Source organism: Balaenoptera acutorostrata, chromosome 1, assembly GCF_949987535.1.
Source record: "Balaenoptera acutorostrata chromosome 1, mBalAcu1.1, whole genome shotgun sequence".
Lineage (NCBI taxonomy): Eukaryota > Metazoa > Chordata > Mammalia > Artiodactyla > Balaenopteridae > Balaenoptera > Balaenoptera acutorostrata.
The window spans coordinates 25126023-25145701 of record NC_080064.1 but is presented as its reverse complement, the minus strand read 5'-3'; the positions used below and the strand labels follow the sequence as shown (position 1 = coordinate 25145701).

Below are 19679 nucleotides of genomic sequence, written 5' to 3'. Positions count from 1 at the left end.
CCGCCCTGGGCCCTGGTACCCGCCTCTAGCTGCTGCACCCTCCACTTCATCCAGGAAGATCTTTCCAAAATAACCATCTGACCACGTCACTACTCTGCTCTAAACCCTCCAGGACCACCCCATGGTCAGCTCACAACTTCACGGCCTCTCCCCTGCTCAGAAACCCCCCATGGCTCCCCTCTACCCTGAGGATAGTATCTGGTCTCCTCACCATGGCCCTCAAGGGCCTGTGTGACTCAGGTCCAGCCCATCTCTCCCAAGCTCACCACCTCCTGACCCCCACATGCTCTCTGCCCTGCAACCACCCTACGTTTCTCATTGGTCCTCAAAAACCCTGCTCTCCTTCTCTTGCTCACATGCCGCGTCCTGTCCCTTGGGCGTTTTTGCTCCCCCTGATCTGGCCGACTCCCACTGTCCTGGCAGGGGCTGCGGCAGGCACCTCCTTGGTGCACCCGTGCACCTGTGCTGCCCCCATGACCCTAAAGCTCCTTAGAAGTGGGCTGCGTCCCTGGCCACTGCATCCCGGCCCCCAACAAATCCCAGTCACCTCAATTTCTGTTATGACCTGGGGATGGACATCACAACGTCAAGACCAGGCTCAGGAGGCCCCAGCCAGGAGCCTGTCCGTCCCCCGCACATCGCTGTGCACCTTCAGAAGTGGGTAACCTGTTTCATCTGAGCCCCACAGCAGCCTGGGTACAGGTGGCGTTTTTCCATCTGCTGAATGAGGAGCCAGGGCCCAGAGGGGAGGCCTTGCCCGGAGCCCCACAGGAGCCCCATGGCTCTTGCAGTTCAGCGGATCCAGGCAGCTTGGCCGACTTCAGAGCACACGCTCTTCCCCACCACAGCCTGGGCCCCAGAGCAGCGGCCAATGTCTACAGCAGGGAGAAGTGGAAGGTGGTGACAAGTTCTTCAGGAGGACCCTAGAGGCAGGTCAGAGGTGGGCAGGACCTCAGGATGGGCACTGGTAAGATGGCCCAAAGACCAGCCTCCCACGTGAGCCCCCTCTCCACCCTGACTCTGGCCTCATCACCCCTCATATGGACACTGCTCCAGGGCCCCCTTTTCTGACCCCCAGGCTCCCTTTTTCCAAAGCCCCTCCTTCCTCTATAGCCCCAGCCTGCAGGCTCTCCACGACCCAGAGGACAGAGCCAGGACCCCTCTGTCTGACCTTCAAGGCCCCTCATGTTCTGGCCCTTCAGCCCCCTCTGCCCTGACATTCTGTTCCCAGCCCCTGCACTGGGCCCAGATGGGATGGGGCCCATGCCGAGGGGGAGGGGCACAGACACGGGAGGCACACACACCGGCTTCTTTATTGGCAGAGTCTTAGAGACTCAGTAAGGCACGGAGCCCAGGAGGGGGACGGGGTGTCCTGGAGTACACGGTCAGGAATACCCGGGCCCCAGTGCTGGGCACCCCACCGCGGCGAGCACTCCTGCTGAGCAGCTCTCAGTGTTCCTCTCCTTCAGGACCCTCTCCTGGGGAGCCTTAGAACAACGGGCCCTTTTTTCCCAAGAGGGCAAGTGTGGGTGAATGGGGGTGAGGGGAAGGAGGAGGCAGCTCCATGGTCGGGGTGGGGGGGCAGTGGGAGGGAGGGGCCTGACGCTCCTCCTCCCTGAAGGCACTAAGAACAGAGGGGCCCAGCTCAGGGGCAAGTCCCGGAGGTGGGGCGGGCGCTCAGCCTGCGGTCACTGAGCCCCGAAGCACCAGGTGGGCTGGCTGCAGGGGGCTGCCTCAGCTGAAATCACGGTTGGGCAGGAGGAGGGGGGCTACCAGGGTCCACAGGTAGAGAAGCAGCCCTGCCCAGCTGGCACAGATCTTCACCCACACGGCGGTCCACGTGCTGATCATCTTCCGGGTGTCGCCGGGTCTGGAACACACCATCATCCCAGTGAGCCTGGCCCCTGATGCTGTGACCTCAGTCCTGGCCCCGACCTTAGGATCCAGTTGCAACCCCTGACTTCACCTCTGGCTCTTATCCTGTAAACTCTAGTCCCGTCTCTGATATTTTTGACACTTGGCCTTAAGACCCTACATAGAGCTCATGGCCTTGTACCATAGACCTGACCCTGACCTCAGTTCCAACCTTGACCCCAGTCCTAGGCATAATATTGTGACCTGATTCTGGTCGCTAACCTTATGATCCTAATTCTGTGACTGCACTCCTGGTCCCCGACTTTGGGACCCGGAAGCTCCTGACTTTAGTCCTGACCTCTAATGTTGACTCTGACCTTCAATCCCATAACCCCATCCCTGATCTTATGACCACAGTTCTGATATTTCTGACCTCAATTTTGACCCTTGGCCCTGTGACCCCAGTTCTGGCCGCTAACCTAGTTACTCTGATCTTAGCTCCTTGACCTGGTCACTTCAATCCTGGCTTTCTGGACTTGTAACCCCAATTTTAACCAAATGGCCAAATTTGTTACTTTATATGGCCCCAATCCCAACTCTCGACTTCATGACTCCTGTTCTTGACCCTGTGACTTTGATTCTGACCCCATACCCTACTCCTAACCCTCAAACCATGAATCCCAAATCTGACCCCATAACCCAAATCACCACCCCTGATCTGTAAACCCGATCTGCCCTGCACAGGTCCAGCCTCACCTCCCGTGATCCCCACTTCTCAGCACTTAGCGAAGGTACCAGCTACTGAGTGGACCAGGCACTGGCAGGGAAACTGGGGCACAGATGAGGCAGGCTCCCTGGAGGGTCCTAGAGAGACACTTCCATGCCCAAGTCTTAAACGCCAGGGCAGGGCTGGAGGGGAAGGGAAGTGGCACACGCACTGCGGACACTGTGGCTCCGTCCACGCACCTGTACCAGTTGGTGAGCGTCATCATGACATGCAGAGAGGCGAGCACCAGGCAGAAGTGGAAGAAGGAGTAGCTGTAGGTGACGCTGTCCTGCTCGTTGTCGAAGGCCCGGCCCTCGCAGACCGCCACCGGCTGCTGCTGCGTGGCTTCCAGCACAGGCGGGCACTCCTCCGTCTGCATCAGGCTGTTTACCTGCCGGTGGTCCGAGGAGCGCAGACTGGGGGAGGCGGGGGCAGGATGTGCGTGTGGCTGTCAGGCCGTCACCACTGAGGTGGGTGGGTGGGCAGCGCCAGGGGGCCTCACGCACCACGGCATTGGCCATGATGACCATGGGCACTGGGGTCCCAGAGCCTCGGGAGCCGGTGGCCTGGAGGTTAGGCCCTGGGCCCTGGAGTTAACAAACTGCCTTGACTCTCAACTCTACCCCTGCTCCCTGTGTGACCTGGGGCAAGACACTTAACCTCTCTGAGCCTCTGATTCCTTGTCTGTAAATTCAGAGATAATAGTACCTCCCTTACAGGGTTGCTGGGAGGATTAAATGGAGTAATGGTGTTTGAAGCCCCTAGCACTGTGCCTGGCACAGAGTAGACACCAAATAAACGGCCCCTGTTATTCTGGTTGTTTATTTGCCATTTCCACAAACACGTGTTGAGAACTTTTTACTGCAAAGGATCATACCAGGTACTACATTCATTAAAAATGTTCATAATAATGCTCATTTGCTGGTACATTTGTTTACCTTTTATTCATTTTAGCTAAGTAGTATTACCCACTGCCTCCCCTTTCTCTATGTTTATAATAAAGAGAGAATAATAGTAATGATTTTTGTCATTGCTTTTCTACAATGAGGTCTTGATGTTTTTGACTACATTTAATAGTTTGAGACACATATACAATTTTGAAGATCCAACTTGTATCTTGAAAAAAGTGAACAAAGGCCTGGATTCCAGCCCATTTCGTCAAATTGAAAAATCACCCCTTGCTGAGCTTCAGTTGACCCCAATCACCAAATACTGTGCTGATATCTAGTGCACATGAGCCTAGATCTGGGCCATCTAGCTGGGGGCAAGAGCCATCATCAGTGGTCCCTGCCCTCGTGGCTGTTTATGCTTCGTTGCTTCCTGGGTTTTAAGAACTGTGCTAAGAACAGATGGGATCTGTGGGCTCTCCGAGGTGCAGCCCAGTGACTGAAGGCCAGGGAGGTGTGAGTATGAGAAGCATCAGGAAGCACACCTCTGTGCCCGAGTTGCGGATGGGGAGGGATAGAGCTTGGGGGCAGGGAAGTGAGCTCAAGCACCACGGCCACTGTGCACTCATGGCCTCGGACAAGTGGCTGCTCCTCACCAAGTCTCAGTCTCCTCATCTGTAAGATGGAGGTGACGTGGGCCCTTCCGGGTTGGAAAAGAAATCAAAGGAGAGGACAAAGAAGAGAGATGTTTGTGAACTGCCCCAACTCGACTGGGAGAAAATGTTTTGAAAAAGGTGAAAACAAAACGAAATGTGAAACAGCCTCAAAATGTTCTAGCCCAGGAGCCTAGAAGCAGGTGTGCTGCTTACAGGCAAACAGGCACTGCCCAGGAAGGGTGACTGGGGGAGAAAAGGAGATCAGGGCAGAGGTGCAGACACACAAAGTGGCACCTGGAGAGATGCCGGGCCACAGGGAGGCAATACCTGAGTCTGCCAGTGTCAACAATAAGTATACTTGATATCACCATCTGGTGACACAAAACAGCCACTCACAGCCATCCAGCTGTGCAAATATTAATAGTTCTTTGCAATAATAGCAAACACTTATTTGGCACCTACCACTTGCCAAGTTCTTTTCTAAGTGCCTTGTACATATTAACTCATCATAACTCTTCAACAATCCAATGAAGTAAGTAGTATTTTTATTCCTATTTTACAGATAAGGAAACTGAAGCACAGAAAGGTTGAGAGACTTGCCCAAGGTGCCAGGCTCAACTGCAGGCAATCTGGCTCAAGTCCACACTGATAAGCACTTGCTAAGACACCCCCTTAAAGAATGTGCTCTTAAGAGCACATGTGATCTTAAGAATGAGCTGCTCTTTCTCAAGGGACACTGTGGGGTCACAAGCCACCCTGGGCATTAGAGGTTATCATCCTTTAACTGAAAAGGAAGCTGAAGCTTGGAAAGGTGAAGCGGCCACACACAGGTGTGAGTGATAGAGCCTGGATCCGCTGGCCCCAGTCCAGGCTCCTGCCCTGGCACCACAGCTGCCTGCACCCGGCTGAGCTGGGCACATGGCAGCCCGGGGTCAGGAAAGGCCTTGGGCCAGGAGGCAGGGTTCAGCCCCGCCTCCTCTGCCCAGTCACTCTGTGCCCTCTGAGGGGCTCAGTTTCCCCACCAGCACAGTGCAGGGGCTGGATGTGCTGCCTGCTGAGCGCGCCTTCCAGCTTGGTGTCCCGGCTCCCACATCCTCCCGTCACTTGTGCCTCAGGGCTCCCAATCATGATTCCTTCCCAGAAACCAGCCCCCCACCCTACCTGATGAAGAGGGTGCACAGGATGAAGACGATGAGGCCCACGATGCTCGGTGCATCCCACCACTGGGTCTCGTAGCCCTCGGGGCCTGCCAGGACCGTCCCATTGCCAAAGTGGGTCAGCAGGTTGGGGTTGCATTTCCGGTCTGGGGATGGGAGCATGGTCACCCTCAGCCCACGCAGGCCAGGTCTGTAGCCAGGGAGCCCAGAGGATGGGCTCAGATGGACAGCCAAGGGACAGACAGACACACAATCAACCACTCAAGTCCCAGCGACAGCACTCAGCAGACAAAACAACAGAGACAGCTCCAGGAACAGATGGGGTCCTCCCACCTCCCTGAAGGACTAAGTCTTGGAATGGGCTGGGAATGTCCCCATCATCTTTGAGGGTCCCCAGCCCAGGAGGAAGACCAGGCCACCTGAAACCCAGGCCTCTACTCACCGGGGACATTGGATAAGGCCAACCAGGTGACAAACATGGTGTAGAGCGTGATGACCGAGGCCTGCAGCAGACCCGAGCTGGGCTGGGCATCCTGACAAGAGCAGTCCACAGTGTGATTCCTGCCAAACCTGGGTACACCCCACCCCCACCCAGCCCAGCCACGCCCAACCGGGGGACCTCAGAAACCCCCACCACCCTAGGGCCATCCCACCCCACACCCTTCGGGAAAACATACCACCCGGGCCACCCACTGCCACCTCGCCCACCCAAAGGTAGAGTCCTAATTTTTTCTCTTAACAGGTTACCCGACTTGTTCCCCAGCTGAGAATCCTTCAAGGGCAGCACTTCTTCACACTCTGAATTAAAGCCCTCCTTCATTTACCCCATCTGCATCTTCATCCGACAGCCCTCCCTGCTGACTACTCCCCAAATTTGGTGGCCACGTCTCTGGAACCTGCTAAATCCTCTCCAACCTCAGGGTCTTTGCACTCGCCCTGCCCTCTCCCTGACATCTTCCTCCCCCATATCTCTGCACCAGCAGTGTCTTTATATTCAGGCTTCAGCTCAAACAGGACCCTGCAAAAGGCTCTGAAAACCCTGACTGCAGCAGACCCCGGCCCTGCCTGCCCACCTCCCTTTCAGCCCATACCCTCTTTTATTTTCCACATAGCACTTATTCTCCAAAATTACTTCACCTGGCCTCGTCTCCTATCGGTTGTTCTTTCCCACTCCTCACCACACAGACACACTTGAAAATATGAATCTGAACTCTATGATTAGGAGCACAGTCTCTGGAGCCAGTCTGCCTGGATTCAAATCCCAGCTCCACCCCTTACTAGCCATGTGACCTTAGGCAAGTCTCTTTACTCCTTTAAGCCTCTGTTTCCTCATCTGGAAAGCGGGGATGATGATGGTGCAAGGACTAAATAACATGACAGATGTCATTAACTGTTAGCTATTATTATTCCTCCTCTTCCTCACAGCTGTATTCCCAGTATCTAGAAGAGTGCCTGATACACAGTGGATGCTCAAGAGGTATTTGCTGAATGAATACTGATTGCTGTGTGACCTGGAACAGAGGCATCACCCTCTCTGGGCTTCCGTTTTCTTACTGGGAAATGGAAGTTCTGGCCAGAAGGGAGATTCCCAACCTTTCTGCTAAGGACCCCCAAAGACTATCTAAGCTACCTTTGAAACACCTGGTGGGCTGATATCCCAAACTGTGAAATACCACTGGACTCAGAAGGCTTCCCTTCTGAAAAACAAGTGATTACCTTGGGAGCTCCCACCCATCATCCCAGATAGTCTGGGATTGGAAACTGTGGAACTGCCCCTTCTAACACCACTTCTTGAGGTATCTAGGAATCATCACTCGGTGACCCTTCCTAATGTTCTCCTGATTTGCATGAAAACAATGATGAAATCAAAATAATGATAACAATAGTCAATGTCTGATGGATATGCCAGGCACTGTTCTAAGTGTTCACTGTTCTAATATCTATATGCCAGGCACTGTTCTAAGTGTTCATAAACATGGTCTCAATCTTGAGAATAACTCCAAATAGTGTTATTATTCCCAATTTACATTTGAGACGAAAGAGGCACAGAGAGGTTAAGGCACTTTCCCAAAGACAGCCAGCATATAAACGCGAGAGTCAAGACTCTAACCCAGGGAGGCTGACTTGGGAGCCCACACTCTTGGCCCAAGCCTCTGTGACTGACAGCCCTGGCCCCAGGACCCCAAGGTTCCTACAAGAAGTCCCACACACCGAGGAGCCTGGTTTCAGGCTGGGCAGAGACAGGCAGGCTCACCTGGACCTTGGGCAGGACAGCGACTATGGATACGCAGAAACAGAAAATGAGGTTGAGGCTGATGAAGACCTTGCCCTCGTAGCAGGCGCCGGGCTGGGTGTAGTAGATGAACAGCAGTGCCACGGCCACGATTGACAGAGCGTAGAAGAGGAGGGTGAAGAAGAAGAGGCCTGGGAGGGAGGGGCAGCGGCAGGTGGGTGAGGAGGTGCAAGGACCCCCATCCTCCCTTGTCGAGCAGTGCACTAGGTCTCGGGCCCCAACTTCCTCCTCCAAGGAGTGTCTACTAAACTTCGGTCCCTGCGGGCTTCCCTGGTGGGGCAGTGGTTAAGAATCCGCCTGCTAATGCAGGGGACACGGTCCGAGCCCTGGTCCGGGAAGATCCCACATGCAACTAAGCCCGTGCGCCACAACTACGAGCCTGCGCTCTAGAGTCCGCGAGCCACAACTACTGAGCCCGTGCACCACAACTACTGAAGCCCGCGTGCCTAGAGCCTGTGCTCCGCAACAAGAGAAGCCACTGCAATGAGAAGCCTGCACGCGGCAACGAAGAAGAGTAGCCCCCGCTCGCCGCAACTAGAGAAAGCCCGCGCGCAGCAACGAAGACCCAACGCGGCCAAAAAGAATTAAAATAAATTTATTAAAAACAAAAAAACTGGGCTTCCCTGGTGGCGCAGTGGTTGAGAATCTGCCTGCTAATGCAGGGGACACGGGTTCGAGCCCTGGTCTGGGAAGATCCCACATGCCACGGAGCAGCTGGGCCCGTGAGCCACAACTACTGAGCCTGCGCGTCTGGAGCCTGTGCCCCGCAACGGGAGGGGCCGCGATAGTGAAAGGCCCGCGCACCGCGATGAAGAGCGGTCCCCGCACCGCGATGAAGAGTGGCCCCCACTTGCCGTAACCAGAGAAAGCCCTCGCACGAACCGAAGACCCAACACAGCCAAAAAAAAAAAATAAATATAAATAAATAAATAAAGTAGCTATAAACTGGGGGTTTAAAAAAAAAAAAAAAAAAAACTTCCGTCCCTCACCCAGGCTTTGTGAGCTCCTGCCCCACCCTGAACTAAAATGATTCACTTGCCGCAAAAAAGGTCACCATAAAAATAAAGACAATGAATAGAGGGGACTTCCCTGGTGGCACAGTGGTTAAGAAACCGCCTGCCAAAGCAGGGGACACGGGTTCGAGCCCTAGTCCGGGAAGATCCCACATGCTGTGGAGCAACTAAGTCCGTGCGCCACAACTACTGAAGCCCGCGTGCCTAGAGCCTGTGCTCTGCAACAAGAGAAGCCACCGCAGTGAGAAGCCTGCACGCAGCAACGAAGAAGAGTAGCCCCCGCTCGCCGCAACTAGAGAAAGCCCGCGCACAGCAACAAAGACCCAATGCAGCCAAAAAAAAAAGACAGTGAATAGAGAACAGTCTTTCAAAAAGTGAACTAGACGCCTGGTGATCAGGGAGGTGTGAAAATCAAATCAACCTTGAAGAGCGCCTTTCTTCTTGATCAATTCAGAAGAACTGAAAAGGGACCCGTTCTGCCACTGGGGTTTCAATGACCAGGTGTCATTCGTGGCTCGCCCTGCAGGGGTCGCTCAACCAGATCCCTGTGAACTCTCCAGTGCAGCTCTCATCTGACCCCACCTCGGCCACCCCGGTTCAGCAGCCCCTGCCACACACCCTTCCCTCCACGTGACACAGACGGCTCAGTTCCTGCCCTAAGGCTGCCTCCTGCCTTAGGAGGCAGCTCGAGATGCCCTCCAGGCGTCGTCCAGCTTCAGGGAACACCACCCCCACCCCCCACACCCCACCCCCACCCCCGACTCCTCAGGTAGCCCAGCCCCCTGGCGAGGCCGTTGAGTGGCACTGACCTGCATACCAGGCGCGGGAGTCACTCTTCTCAGCCTTGTTCAGCCACCGCTGGTTCCAGGAGTGCGCAAAGTCGATAAGCAGCAACAGCTGGACGAGGAGGAAGACGAAGGAGCCCGCGACACCAAAGTAGAACCAGACTAGGCAGGCAGAGGGGAGGGAGGCAAGGGGGTCCAGCCGTGGCGCAGCAGCCCCTGGGTCTGGGTCTCATCTCACACTCACTTTTATACATTCAACAGTCATTTGTGCCACACCCTGCACTGGGGACACTGAGAAGCAGCAAAGTCCCCGCCCTCAGGAGCCCCTGGCCACGCACAGAGATGCCTTGTGTCAGGGTGTGGGTCGGGGTCAAGGGGGCTTCCCTCCAACCCCGAGTTGCCCAAAGGCCATGTGGCCAAGCACCAGAGTCCTGTCTCCTGGGTGGGAGGCAAGGACCCAGCCAGCAGTCTGGGGTCTGTGTGCAAAGGAGCCCCCAGCACGCTCATCCTTCTTGGTAGCCCCCGTCCCTCCCCGCCAGGGCCACCTACTGTCGGAGAAGGAGCCGTCAGGGATGTAGAAGGCGCCCACGGTGATGCCCACGAAAACCAGGAATTTAAAGAACCAAAACCTATGGTGGCGAAAGGGGTAGGACAGACAAGAAAGCTGAGTAGGGGGAGAGAAAAAGCCTGGACCCCCAGAACCCCACCCCTGAAGAGCAGGTACTGGGAGAGGTGAGAGAGATTTCCTGATGGTCTGACAGGCACAGAAAGTCTGTCCTGGCCCTAGAAAAAGCCCCAAGGGGCAGAGGGAAGGACCAGTGATGGGTGAGGATGGTCACCCGGCTTCTAACCCCAACTGTGTCACTAAATTGGTGCGTGGCCTGAGGGATGCTGTTGCCTTTTCTGAGCTTTATTTCCTCATCTGAGAAACGGGAACTACTAAATGAGCTGACCTCTGTGCCGTGCCCTCCTGGCTTCAGCGGCTCCTGAGTCTGAGGATTAGGGTCTGGAGATTGCTGGAGACAGGCAGAGGATGGGGAAAACCACAGCGGGAGGGGCCCAGGGTGCAGGTGGGACCCCTCCTCACCCGTTCTGGATGGCAGCCCTGGGGTCCCGGCTGCTGCGCACGCAGGTCATGAGCAGGGTGAAAAGGAAGAAGAAGGCCGCCATAGCGAAGCACATACGGTAGACGGCACGGTGGCCGAGCAGGGAGCCACAGTCGACGTGGCCCTGCAGGACGACGGGGGACCCGGCCGCCTCCTCACACACCCAGGGCAGCTGTGGAGACAGACAGAGCAGCTGGAAGACCCCACCCCACCCAGAACCCGGGCTGACTCTGCCCAGGCCGCCAGGCAGGAGGCTCTCCCAGCAGGGCCACCCGAGCCTCCCACCTCCACCCATGGCCCATCTCCATTCCCACCCACCTCTGCGGCTGAAGCCCTATGAGTGAGCCCCCCAGGGACAAACGGAAGGCATGGCACGGTCCAGGGCAGGATTTCCCAAAGTGCTCTCCACCCACCAGCTACATCAGAATCCCCGGAGGTTCCCCTCTCCTACAGAACTAGTCTCTAAGGCAGGGTCTGAGATTCTGCATGATGAGCACACTTCCCAGGGAATTCATGCTGTGTATACACTAGTATGTCAGAACCTCTGGCCTAACTATCCCACTGGCTATGAAACACTGAGATGAAGGGAAGACTTAGGACCCTCAAACTGGGCTTATGCATTAAAGTGGGGAGAGCTTACCCTGGGCCAGTGTCTGGCGGGGATGGCGATAATGATTCATGAGACTTCCCGAGGGGACCAAGGCTTATGAGAAACAATAAGGCTCAAACCCTCCTCCCAATATGAAGAAACGACCCTCCATCGTCAAGCTTGGATCATCGGTGCGCTGGCACTCCTGCCCACCTCTTGATCAGCTGGGCCCCCGAGCCTGGGCCCCCTGGTAGCTGAGCCTTTGCCAGAGGCCAGGTCCCGCAGGTGGCTCACCTTGTAGAGCTGGCCCTTCACACCGGGACTCAGCATGATGACGGACACCAGCACCCCCAGGAAGAGGAAGGCCGTGAAGATGAGGCGGCTCAGTGTGGAGCTGTGGCTGCAGGGGCAGCAGCTGCACAGGATGCAGGGGGCAGAGCCGCAGAGGCAGGACGCCTGCGGGGAGGCCAGGATGGCACCTTACTCTCTGGTCTCCTCTCCCCTTCCCCACCCAGGCACGCAGCATCCACCCACTGCCCGCTGCCTGTTCAATATCTCCAAACCTACGCAGAGACTGCCTGTGCCACACCACGAAGGGACGCCTCTTCCCCAGATGTCACCCCATCTAACTTTCAAGCCCAAGGAAGAGGCCAAGGAAACCAAGGCTGGGAGAGGCTGGGTCCCACAAGGACACACAGCCAGTAAGCAACAGAACCCAGATTCAAACCTGGATCTATCTCAGGTGTTACTGTGGCTTCGGAGAGAGAGCTGGGGTCACACACAGTGCTTCCTTCTTAGGAGGAGGCAGAGTGGAAAAAAAAAATCCAGAAGGCCAGCTCTTTCACTGATTAGCTATATGACCTTATACAGCTCACTCAAGCTCTCTGGACCTCAGTTTCTTCTTCCATAAAATGGGAATCGTAACAGTACCTGCTTCTCACATAGCAGTTCTAAGAATGAAATACTGTAGGGATTTTATTTTATTTTTTAATTTTTAATTTTTTGGCTGCGCTGCGCAGCACGCAGGATCTTAGTTCCCGACCAGGGATCTAACCCTCACCCCCTGCAGTGGAAGTGCAGAGTCTTAACCACTGGACCGCCAGGGAAGTCCGGTAGGGATTTTAAATTGTAACTCCCTGGTAATTCCCTGGCAGTCCAGTGGTTAGGACTCCGTGCTTTCACTGCCGAGGGCCCGGGTTCAATCCCTGGTCGGGGAACTAAGATCCCGCAAGCCTCGCAGCACGACCAAAAAAAATTGTAACTCACTCAGGCTCCCTTTCTCCCTTCCCTGCTTTATTTTTCTCTGTAGGACTTACTACCACCTGATTGGCTTCATAGTTTACTCGTGTTGCCTGCCTCTCATCGCTAGCGTGCAAGCTCCACCAGGGCAAGGGGTTTTGTCTGTTTTGTTCACCATGGTATTCCCAGAGGTGGGAACTGTGCCTGACACATCATCGGGAGCTCAGTGACTATCTGCCGAACAAATGTAAAGTGTCTGGCATCGTACCAGACGTATGTTAAGACCTCAAAAAACAGCAAGTGCTGATAAATCAACATCTGTTGAATGAATGGAATGAAGAATATGAGTGGCTGTGACTTCCCGCTCTGGGGCTGCACCAGTTTGGGACAGCAGAGGCGTCCAACCCTTTCTGTCTCCAGCTCCTCTGCCCTCTGTCAGACCCTCCCTCCCTAGGGCTGGCTGAAATCACTTAGGGGCTGGTGATGCCACACCTTTCATAGCTGTAGACTCATCCCTTAGGAGCCAGTTCTACAGCCCAGACTTGGAGGAAGTGGGCCCACATCCAGATACATCTGGTTCACTGTTTCTCTTCCCCCAAACAGCCCTGACTCCTCATTCAGGTATTTAAGAGTCTGGAGGGCAAGAAAAACACAGGCTCTGCCATCCTGGATCTTTCAAGGGCAGGAAAGATACTCAACAAGTCATTACACCCGTCATGGTAAGTGTGAAGAAGAAAACATACGTGCTGCCATGAGAGTGACCGGCGGGGGCCTAGTTCAGATTGGGGGTAGTGGGTTACTTCCTGGAAGAAGTGACATTTAAGCTGAGAGCTGAACAAAGAGGATTCACTCTCCTGACCAAGGGGAAGAAAGAGTGTTCCAGACAGAGGGAACAGAGCCTGAGGCAGCTCTGGGGCGGACAGGAGCCGAGCGTTGGAGGAATGGAAAGAAGGCCCTATGGCCAAAACTTCATAAGCAAGCGAGTGGTGAGGTCGGCCAGGCTGGCAGAGCCTGGCAGCCATGTGCAGGACCCTCGTGTTCATCCCACGAGCAATGGGCATCTATTGCCATTGGGCATCACCTCCCAAAGCCGGGAGGGACAGGAACAGCCTTATACTGAGTTACCAGCTTTGTGGAGAGCAGGCTGAAAAGGGCCCCTTGCTCCTCTGAGGCCCCGCCCCCTGCTTTCTGGACTGGTCACAAGGGGTAGAGCACACTCTGCTTGAGGGGCACCTGCCCTCCCGTATCCCCCACACCTCTCCCCCAGACTGGAAATGCCCGAGAATGCTCCTTCTTACCCAACTCTCTCACCCACAAAGCCAAGTAACAGCACAGATGCTAAGTGAATGCCGAATGAAATTCTCCCTCACGGTCCAAATCATCCAGCAATTTCTGGTTGTATCTTGCAAACCCCACCCCAATCCCTGACTCCTATTCGTGGCTACCTTGGAGGGGGGCAGTGAGGAGATAAGCAAATGCCAGAAGAAGCGTTTTATAAACCATAGAGAGCATTCTAAGATCAGAGAGATTAAGAAACTTGCCAGAAGTCACACAGTAAGTGAACAGCAGTGCTGAGATTCAAGTAATAACAGTGATAGCTTCCCTTTATGACGAGTTACTCTGTCCCAGACACTATGATAAGGGCTTTGTCTAGATTAAGCCTCACGGACACTATGAAGTGTGTTGTAACTTCCCATTTACAAGTGGCGAACTGAGACTCAGAGAGGTGACGCGGCCAAGGTCACACAGCAAGTGAGCTAAGGAGCTGGGATTCAAGGTCAAGTCTGTCTGCGCCAGGGCCTGCTAAGTCTCCGATGGCAGACTCATTAAATTTCAAAACACCCCAGTGATGAAAGCAATCCCTCCAGTGCCCAAGAAAACCAAGGGAGGCCAACAGGTACTGATCTCAGGAACCAAGTGCCCAAGTACCCAGGTCAGGGCCCGGCTCTGGCTTGTTACCATTTCAATTTGAGACATTTGAGACACAAGAAAAGCTGCACACTGCAGTCAGGGAGCCTGGTCTTTCAATTCACTGTGGTTTTTGGAGATCAAAATCCAGGTATTCCTGATACCTGAAACCTCAGGATTTCCAAGGGCCTGGCTGGTAGCCAGAGAGACCAGGTCAGTGAGAGAGCAATACACACAGCCCCCCGCTGCTTCTGGAGCTTCCTTGGAGTTGTTCATACATTCCGATCCCCACTCCACCTCTGGGGATCACTCCTACCACAACCTCTTCTCATAGAAATACCAGCGCACGGGAGTAAAGGCAGACACGTGCGCACACATGTACACAGGGAAGTCCACTGTGACACTGTTCACGTGAGGAAAATAATAGGGGAAAGCTGAAAATAACTAAATATCCATCATTACATCGTGGTACATCATGGTACATCGTGATCCCTAAGAGGGATCTCTCTGCTGAATGGAGCAGATGTGTTGGTAACACTTAAATGGGTATATACAACTAAATATAGTTAAATATAAATTATACCCCAATAAAGTTGATTTTCATTATCAAAAAATAAAAATTTTAAATTAAGAAAAAAACTAAAACAGGCACAAAGCTTTAGGTTGTATGAGCTTATTAGACTATCAGGAAACTGCAAATGACCTCATTGCCCAACACCAGGGGACAGTGGTGGCCCACTGACTCCATGGAATGTTATAGAGGCAGGAAAGATGAAAGCCACTAGACTGACAGCAACACAGGCTATGCTTGTGATGCAATGTGAAGGGCCAAGGCAAGCTACAAACAAAGTTCCCGCACTCAGATTACAACACCCCCTCCACAAATGCACTCAGGGGAAAGGCAGCAATGGAAAAGCGCCAGAAATAAGAGCGGTGGCATCTTAGCACCAGCCAGGTTCTCAGAATGGAGAACTCAGAACTCAGGAGCCCTGGGTCTGAGAGTCTTTAAGCTGCAAGGTTCCGTGGCACCCCATAACTGGCTGAGCCACCCTAGCACTAGACCAAACACAGGAGAGAAGAGGTCAGCCCAAGACTACTCAAAGCGTACTTCCTTCCCCCACGCAGTGTGGAGAGGAGAGGGCCCTGTCTTGACTCTGCCACCAGCTGGCAGTATGACCTTAGACAAGTGGGACTCAGTTTCCTCAGCCATAAAATGGGCCTCTGGGCAGGGCAGTGAGGTGGCTTGGAGTCCATCAGACAGCCCTGGGTTTCACCAGCTTCCCCATTCCTCGAATGTGGTCTCCAGCACTTTACCACCGGCGGGAGCTTACAGAGCAGCCGCTGCACGCCAGCTTCATGCTAACTAAGTCCCACTGATCCCTCCTGACATGCTGAGAGGCAGGCGCCGTTGTTCTCTCCACTTTACAGACAAGGAGAGAGGTCCTCAGTCACGCTGCTGAGAAGAGGCCAAGCCAGGACCAAGACCAATCGGTCTGAGCCAAAGGCCTTTCACACTCCCTCGACTGTAGAAGGTCCTCCTTAAATATATGCTGACCGTCCAACTCACCATGTGCTGGCTTGGCTGGTGACTCCCATCCCTAGTGGGCCCATCTTATCTCCTCCTGGCCAGGACTCACCTTCAGCCCAGTCCAAATGCTGACCAAGAGAGCGACTTTTGTCCCCTTCCTGCCCTGACCAAGAGGCAGATGCAAATGCGTCACAGCAGGAGGGACAAAAGTCTTCCCCACCGACCCATGTATGCCAAAATGTTCCCTCTAAAGATGCCTGGCAACCCCCCATTAGAACTTCACTCCTGTGGGGCAATGTCCATTGAAAAAGGTTGTTATTGGTATCCAGTAGTGCCCAACTGTACCACTTAATACTGTGTGGCTGTGGGGAAATCATCTTCCCTCTCTGATCCAGCTTCCTCAGCTGTGAAATGGGGATAATATTCACTGCTTCATTGGGGTCGCTGTGAAGATTAAATGAAAGGGTATATACGAAGCGCTCACTACACTGCTGGGCCTGGGCTACCACTGGACAGCTCTGGGCTGTGAGCTCTGGGCCTACAGTAAGCACTCAGTAAACGGCAGCTATTGTCAGTATCATGACCTGTAAAATAGGATAACTATGTCATGGGGTTGGCGGGTGGGGTGGGTAATGAGATGGCAGGGGTGAAGGGCTCAGCACAGCACCTGGCATGCAGTAAGTACTCAGTAAATGTCAGAGGTCAGAATGCCAAGGGGAGGCCACTGACCCGAGGGGCAGGTCCCTTGCAGATACTCCCTAAGCGAACCTCCTGATTCCACTCTGTGCCAACCCTATCCCTCAGCATCCAGGATGTGAAGGGAGGGAAGGTGTGGGCAGAAGCCTAGACCAGGAATCAGATTTTAACCCTGACTGTGCAGTTCCTCCTCCTTTCACTGTGCAACCTTAGGCAAGTCAGCTAACCTCTCTGGGCTGCAGCTTCCTCATCTGTAAACTGGGGGTTGAAGCAGGCCTGTCAGGTGTCTTCTGACTCAGCGCTGTAGGAGTCTGACTCAGAGACCAGCAACTGGCTCCAGAGGGAATTCTCCACCCACCTTTTTAAGATGATAACAACAATAGCTCCTATTTGGAGCACTTACTCTATGCCAGGAACAGGGCGGGGCACTTTTAAATCTTCCCAGTATCATTATGAGGGAGGTAGACAGGGAGACAGAGACACAGAGAAATGGCAGGTCTCCCTTCAACACTCCCCCCACCCCCAGGGTAGCCCAGCCTGATGAAATTCTGGTCAACTCCAAGGAAACTCTCCCTCCCCCATCAGGAAGCAAACCCTTTCTGGCCAGAGCCCCAGCAGGGAGGGATCTCAGGGAGCAGCTCTTGATTCCCCCTCCAGCGGGTACACACACACACACACACACACACACACACACACACACACACACACACAGCAGGGAGGGATCTCAGGGAGCAGCTCTTGATTCCCCCTCCAGCGGGTACACACACACACACACACACACACACACACACACACACACACACACACACACACACACACACACACACACACACACACACACACACACACACACACACACACACACACACACACACACACACACACACACCCTTCACAGATGGGGAAATAGAGGCCCAGGGAGGACAAGAGTCCAGGAACCCACTATGTAGCCTCTCTGTGCAGATATCATTCTCCAAAAATGTCTGTAAAGTAAATCTCTAGATCCCCCAGCTGTCCGCCCCTACACCCCCATCCTAACACACTCACACAAATCAGGGACAAAGGAAACTAAGTCTGGGATTCAGCGGCCACCAGACTCCCCCTCCTTCCTCTCCGCTCATCTTTGTGTGGGGCAGAGGGGGAGGGGGCTGCCTGAATGAACCTCAGATTTAGTGAAGGGAAGAGGGAAGGGAGAGGGGGCTGGGAAAGGAGAAAAGAGAAGGGGCCTCCCAGCCGGGGTCTGGCGGACGCTCCTCCCCTCTGCTGGCTGCTCCCCAGGTCCCCGAGCAGACGACCAGGTAATCCCTCCCACACACACACCCCAACCTCCCTCAGTTCCTGGGTTTTCCCACCCAGAGTTGGGCCGATGGCGGTGGTAACCCGCACCCCTCACTCAAGACCGGCTTAGAGAGGCAAAGGAGGCCTCCTCCCCACCCCCAACTTCGGCTCTGGGGCCCAGAGGGCAAGGGTCTGGGGTTCATTGGGGAAGTGCCCAGGAATTAGCCTGAGCCAGACTGAACGAAGCAGAGACAAGACACAGAGAGACTGATAGACCGGACGGGCAGACAGACCCCGGCGGACAGACAGGGAACCGTCTAGACAGACAATGACAGATGGAGAGGCTTCGGACAAAGACAGTCGGACAAACGAACGGACAGATATCAGACACACACAAATGGACAAACTGAGGCAGACGGGTAGGGACAGAAAGACCAACTGACAGATTGCCAGAGAAACAGAGAAGGACACACGGCAGAGAGGGACAGGGACCGGCAGGCCACACAAAGAGAGCGTCCGGGAGGGAGACCAGAGGAGCACTGCCAGGACGACTCCAAGCTGAGCCAGCTGGGGCCGCAGCGCCCACCCCCGCCCCGGGCTCTGGGCCTCAGTCGCCCCAGTTCCCTGGAGGGGCGCCCGCCCAGGACACCCCCTCCCCCGCCCGAGCGCGCCCCACCCCCTCCCCCGCGGTAACCCGATCCCCGGACACCAGCTGTCCCCGGCGCCCGCGGGCCCGGGATGGGGGCGGGGGAAGTCGGTGAGAGGGGGGACCCGAGGGGCGAGGAGGCGGGGTGCGGGCCCAGAAAGACAAGTTTGGAGGAAGGAAAAAGAAGAAACTCTTTGGAGGAAGAAAGGACAAAAGTGCGAGGCCGAAGAAGGAGCAGACGGCGGGGGCGGGCGCCGGGGGCGGGACTCACGCAGCTGAGCAGGGAGCAGGCGCCCAGACAGGCCCCCATGGCGGCGGCGGCGCGGGGCGCAGGGCGCGGGCAGAGGGGCGCGGAATCCGGTCGGGCTCCTGGCGCCGCGGGTTGGCCCCGCCCTCAGCCCCGCCCCGCCCCGGCCCCGCCCCGCCCTACCTGCCGGAACCGCTCGCCGCCTTCCGGCGGCGCTCGGGGCCTCCCGGGACTCACCTGGGCCAGGTGCGGCAGGTGGGACCCTAGGGAAAGTGGAGGTACCGGGGATTCCAGCGGCCGCGCGAGCCGCGCAACTGGGCTGGTGTCCGGTCCAAAGTGATGGTTTGGAAATAGTGAGACCTGGGTTCGAGTGCCGACGAGGCCGCAATGCGACCTCACAACACTTCCCCCGGACCCCCACCGCAGGGGACAGAAGCCAAGAGATGGTCACCCCTGACTCCTCGGCGCTTGGCACGGAGCCTCTGCCCAATACGGAAGCATTGAATGATGAATGACTGAACAAAGGAATGGGCAAGTCACTTCACCTCTCTGAGCCTCAGTTTTCCCATCTGTAAAGTGAGGATACCTACCTCAAAGGGCTGTTACAACACATAGGAGATGCTTGCCAAGTGTGAGCTCCCTGTGCCTGTTACTTCTAAGACCCCGCCTCGCACTCTTTCATCTGTCCTCTCCTCCATCCACCTGTTCTTTAAGCTCTACTGACTCCTGTCTTGGGCCACATGCTCCCCAGAGCCACCCGGCTCATCGCTCCCCAGGGATGCCCGAACCTGGCCCCCAGCTAAGGAGGTCAGAAGGGGTGGGTGGGTCACATTCCTGCCAGACCGTCCCCCAGAGGTAGGTGGGAGAGACCCAGAAGTAGGGCTCTGTAATCACTCTCGGTTCACCCTCCAGCCCACTCCTCACTCAGCCGTAGATGGGATAATGTTAGGGAAGGAAATCTGCGTGCATGGACATATATACACTACCAAATGTAAAATAGATAGCTAGTGGGAAGCAGCCGCATAGCACAG

General features: G+C 55.2%; 1 protein-coding gene across 2 annotated transcripts; it reads right to left on the bottom strand.

Annotated features, from left to right (window-relative positions):
- Positions 1 to 1295: 1295 nt before the first annotated feature.
- Positions 1296 to 18795, bottom strand: SERINC2 (serine incorporator 2). Of its 2 annotated transcripts, XM_057556285.1 has the most exons (10): positions 18673 to 18795; positions 11401 to 11562; positions 10499 to 10689; positions 9961 to 10040; positions 9436 to 9573; positions 7575 to 7744; positions 5763 to 5853; positions 5325 to 5466; positions 2821 to 3036; positions 1296 to 1870 (listed from the first exon to the last, which is right to left on the bottom strand). In XM_057556285.1, the coding sequence occupies exons 1-10, from the start codon at positions 18709 to 18711 to the stop codon at positions 1735 to 1737; spliced, it is 1365 nt and encodes a 454-aa protein (XP_057412268.1). In that variant the 5' UTR covers positions 18712 to 18795; the 3' UTR covers positions 1296 to 1734. The 2 variants fall into 2 exon arrangements, with proteins under 2 accessions (XP_057412268.1, XP_057412269.1); XM_057556286.1 differs by lacking the exon at positions 7575 to 7744.
- Positions 18796 to 19679: the final 884 nt, after the last annotated feature.

Excerpts from the sequence above, each read along its gene's own strand:
- SERINC2 (XM_057556285.1), bottom strand. The coding sequence starts at position 18,711 with ATGGGGGCCTGTCTGGGCGCCTGCTCCCTGCTCAGCTGC. Across the intron at positions 3,037-5,324 it reads CTGTGCACCCTCTTCATCAG|TCTGCGCTCCTCGGACCACC; the intron begins GTAGGGTGGGGG and ends CGCCTCCCCCAG. Across the intron at positions 1,871-2,820 it reads ACGCTCACCAACTGGTACAG|ACCCGGCGACACCCGGAAGA; the intron begins GTGCGTGGACGG and ends GGTGTGTTCCAG.